The following is a 4,452-nucleotide window of genomic DNA, read 5'->3' as shown; positions in this document are numbered from 1 at the left end:
CAAGCCTATCAAGGGGACCCTAAACGAACGCTTTGTTCGCCAAGGAGAAGACTTCCCTTCATGTGGATTCCCAAAGCCCTGGGTTGACTGGAAAACAAAGAAGAGATACCTTGGGTTTGAGATCTTTTTCAATCACTAGTTGTCAGACGGCGAGAAGAAGAGGATCAACCCAAGCATCGATATAGGGCAAGGCAGAAACGCAAGCATGGATAACAATGAAGATGAACTATTGGGGATGGCACTAGCTGACCTACTGACAAACTCCCACACTGGGGCGAAGCCCGTTAACTTGGGGTTTAGTGTTACTATCCCTGTGATTGGGAATGAACCAACAGCAAGTTACACCAGTCTCATTGTGGACACAGTCGAGGCTCCACGCCTAGTTTGGCAACTCGAGAGGGGCTTTATTGAAAGTTCTGAATCGGATGATGAGCCTGAATCTAATTCTACTGAGTCTGTTAAGCCAGAATCAGATTCGAGTCCGTCCAAGGAGTTTGAATCTAGCACTTCAGGGGTGGTAATCCAAGTGCCAAGGTCCTGTCGAAATTCCCTTTTGCATTTTCCTTTGAGTCTATTGTACCCAAGAGCTAGAACGTCTAAATGAGAATGTTGCAGATTCCATTTACTTCTCTGTGCCTTTAATTTATTGTATTGACCAAGATTTTCAAAATTTTAATGAAAATGAAGAGGAATAAATTCCTCGGGCTTTCAAAAACTTGATTGACAAAGAGAAGAAGAGACGTGCTATGCCCTGCATAAATGAGATCATTGCAATTAATGTGGGTACTAAGAAGGATCCCGCTTAGTCCAGATCGGGTCCACGTTGTCTTTGGAGGAATACGAGCGTTTAATCGTTTTATTAAAAGATTTCAAAGATGTTTTCACGTGGTTCTACAAAGACATGTCTGGAATCGATCCTGTGATTGTGCAGCATTGGATCTCTCTTGACCCCGAGGCCCGACCAGTCAAGAAGAAACTCTATAGGATTCTTCCAGATTGGGCACTAAAGATTAAGGAGGAAGTCCCCAAGCAGATCGACATCGAATTTTTGATGGTATTTGAATATCTGACTTGGTTGGCCAACATTGTTCCGGTTCTGAAGAAGGACGCCAGAATCAAGATTTCTGTCAACTTTCAGGATCTAAATAAGGCTATTCCTAAGAATGACTTTCCACTACCGCCGATCGACGAATTGGTAGACTTTACTGTCGGCCATGCTTTGTTATCATTCATGGATGGATTTTTAGGGTACAACCATATTTTGATGGCTCTTGAAGACAGAAAGAAGACTGCATTCACTACGCCATGGGATATCTATTGCTACAAGGTTATGCCATTCGGGTTGAAGAATGACCGGGTTACATATCAGAGAGCTCCAACCACGATCCTGCTTGACATGATCCATAAGGAAGTTGAGGTGTATATGGATGATATGATAGTAAAATCTAAAGAACAAGAAGGCCACTACATTGCGCTGGAAAAATTCTTTGAACTGATCAAGGAGTACAGACCAAGGTTGAACCCACAGAAATGCACTTTTGGGGTGACTGTAGGGAAAATGTTGGGTTTTCTGATCACATAGAGGGGAATTAAAGTAGTTCCATCCAAGATCAAGGCCATCTTAGAAATGCCACCACCAAGGACTGAAAAGGAGGTGTGTGGCTTTCTTGGAAAAATGTAATTCATAAGACAGTTTATCTCAAAATTAACCTTGACTTGTGAACCACTGTTTGGTCTCTTGAAAAGAGGAAGAAGTTCCGATGGGACGATCGATGTCAGTTCGATTTTGAACAAATTAAGCAGTGCCTTTAGAACCCGCCTGTGTTATTGCCACCAGAACTGGAAAACCCACTAATCATGTATCTGTTGGTGACAGAGTCAACCATGGGGTGCATGCTAGGGCAAGAATCAGAAGCTAAAGTGGAAAAGGCGATTTACTACTTAAGCAAGAAGATGTTGGATTACAGGACCTGCTACACTTCTCTCGAGAAAGCCTGCTTAGCTTTGGTTTGGGTCACTAGGAAGTTGAGACACTACCTACTAGCTCATTTCGTAATGCTGGTTTTGAGATTAACTCCCATCAAATATCTCTTTGAGAAATCAACACTTACGGGTAGCCTAGCTCGTTGGTTGCTTCTTCTCTTCGAGTTTGACCTCAAGTACGTCACTCGCAAGTCAATCAAAAGAAGAGCAGTAGTGAAATTTCTAGCATACCCAGTGGAAGGAGATGATGCAATAGAGTATCGAGTCCCAGGTGAGGAGATCCTACAAGTAGAAGGAGATGAATCAATACAGTTATAGGTTAGGCATGTTGCTTATATCAACTGACAATTCCTATATACCCCTAGCTTTCAAACTCCGGTTCAGAGGATCCAACAATAAAGCAGAGTATGAGGTATGTATCGCTATACTAGAAGTTGCCCTAGAACTAGGAGCAATAAGGTTGGACGTCATCGGAGACTCAAACCTAGCTGTTTCTCAAGCCAATAGAGATTTGAAGGTCAAAGAAGAGAAAATGAAAGTTTATCATCAGACCCTGGACATTCTAAATCCAAGGTTTGAAAAACTGACATTCACACATCTGTTAAAAGAGAACAACCAGTTTGCTGATGCGCTGGCAACTCTATCCTCTATAGTAGACACACCGCTTCGGGTTAAGATGCGTTCAATTATCATTGAACAGAAGTATGCGCCTGCTTACGAGACAATAGCCACAATAGACGAAGCTTAAGACAAGAACCCCTAGTATTACGACATTTGGAATTTTTTGGAGAAGGATGCGTATCCACCAGGGGAAAATGCCAAGGCAGGAAATGCGGCGTCTAGCTACCCAGTTCGTCATCTGCGGAAATAAGTTATACAAGAGAGGGCATCTGGGAATGCACAAACTCTGCATCGAAGAGGAGGAATCAAAGCGTCCTATGGAGGCCATCCACAGAGGAGAGTGTGGAGGACACATGAATGGTGTGATGCTGGCTAGAAAGATCCTCAAGCAGGGCTATTATTGGTCAACCATGGAGGAGGATTGTATCAACTTTGTTCGGCAATACCACAAATGCCAAATCCATGCCAATCGCATGAACATCCCACAGTAAAAGCTCCACAATATGACTTCGCCATGGCCTTTCTCAGTCTAGGGAATTTACGTCATTGGGGCAGTCTCACCAAAGGGCTCGAATGGACATGAGTTCATTTTGGTGGCGATCAACTATTTTACTAATTGGGTGGAAGCTCAGTCGTATTCTGTGTTGAAAGGGTCACATTTGGCCAAGTTCATCAGGAACAACATCATCTGCAAGTATAAGGTGACAAATGAGATCATATCAAATAATGGCCTGCACTTCAAGAAAGAGGTGGTGGATTTACTTGAGAAATACAATGTGGCTTTTCACAAGCCATCAACATTTAGGCCATAGACCAGCGGAGCCATTGAAGCTGCGAACAAGAATGTCAAGAACATCCTGAGAAAGATGATGGAGACCCGAAAGGACTGGCCGGATAAACTGCCTTTTGTACTCTGGGTTACAGAATGTCAATTCAAACATCTACGGGGCCGCTCCTTACTCTCTGGTATACGGGATAGAAGCTGTTTTGCCAATTAAGATTAAAGTACCATCACTGAGAATCATGACCGAGTGTCAGATAACATAGGTGGATTGGCAGTAGAACAAATTTGAAGAAATGATGTTGTTTGACGAAAAAAAGTTGAAGGCGTGGTATCACATACAGGGATATCAACGCATAATTGCCAGGGCCTTCAACAAAAAAGTCAAATCCATAAACCTCAAAGAAAGAGATATGGTGCTCAAAGACAACCGAGCTCCCATCCATGACCCTAGGAGCAGGTTTAGACCCAATTGGAGTGGTCCTTACATCATCAAATCTATCTAGTCAGGAAGAGCGACTATCCTTATGGATTTCGATGGTTTGAAGTTCTCGCAATTGATTAACATGGACAAGTTGAAGAAATACTATTCTTGAGAGGTTGTTATAGTGATTCCGATTTTCACCCGACCCTTATGGTATCCCAAACTCGGGTTTCATGGTTTCATATTGTTGTTCACATCTTGCTTCCCTTATATCTCCTTAAATTTGGCTTTTGGATTGTTGTGGTTACATTTGGGACAGGTTGGTTGCTTAGCTTCCAAACTCTTGTTGCCCAGAATTTTCCTCCTCTGTTCAAGCGGCACTTCTTGCGCTTGAACAGGCTTTTGTGAACTCTCAGTACTTTTGTAGGTCTACAAAACTACTGAGAGAGTGTATTCTACGCTTGAGTTGTTCTTTCTGCGCTCGAGCAGGCTCAAGTCGAGCAACCTTTCTTGTGCTTGAGTGTTGGTCTGTTATTTGCAAAACTACTGGAAGTGTGCATTCTACACTCGAGCGTCATTTCTTGTGCTTGAGTGGAACAACTTATTGTGTCTGACACTCGAGCATCACTTCTTGCACTCAAGC

General features: G+C 42.9%; 1 protein-coding gene across 1 annotated transcript; it reads left to right on the top strand.

Moving 5' to 3' along the window:
• Positions 1-1,884: 1,884 nt before the first annotated feature.
• On the top strand, positions 1,885-2,731 carry LOC145813006 (uncharacterized). The gene is made up of 2 exons (XM_082908262.1): positions 1,885-2,254; positions 2,349-2,731. Exons 1-2 carry the CDS (start codon positions 1,885-1,887, stop codon positions 2,729-2,731), a joined length of 753 nt encoding a protein of 250 aa, XP_082764388.1.
• The last annotated feature ends 1,721 nt before the right edge of the window (positions 2,732-4,452 follow it).

This window comes from Camellia sinensis, chromosome 15 (genome assembly GCF_055761805.1).
Source record: "Camellia sinensis isolate YWXY chromosome 15, ASM5576180v1, whole genome shotgun sequence".
Taxonomy (NCBI): Eukaryota; Viridiplantae; Streptophyta; class Magnoliopsida; order Ericales; family Theaceae; genus Camellia; species Camellia sinensis.
The sequence above is the reverse complement of the archived record's forward strand: the minus strand, read 5'-3'. Positions and strand labels throughout refer to the sequence as shown.

Excerpts from the sequence above, each read along its gene's own strand:
- LOC145813006 (XM_082908262.1), top strand. The coding sequence starts at position 1,885 with ATGGGGTGCATGCTAGGGCAAGAATCAGAAGCTAAAGTGGAAAAGGCG. Across the intron at positions 2,255-2,348 it reads AATAGAGTATCGAGTCCCAG|CTTTCAAACTCCGGTTCAGA; the intron begins GTGAGGAGATCC and ends ATATACCCCTAG.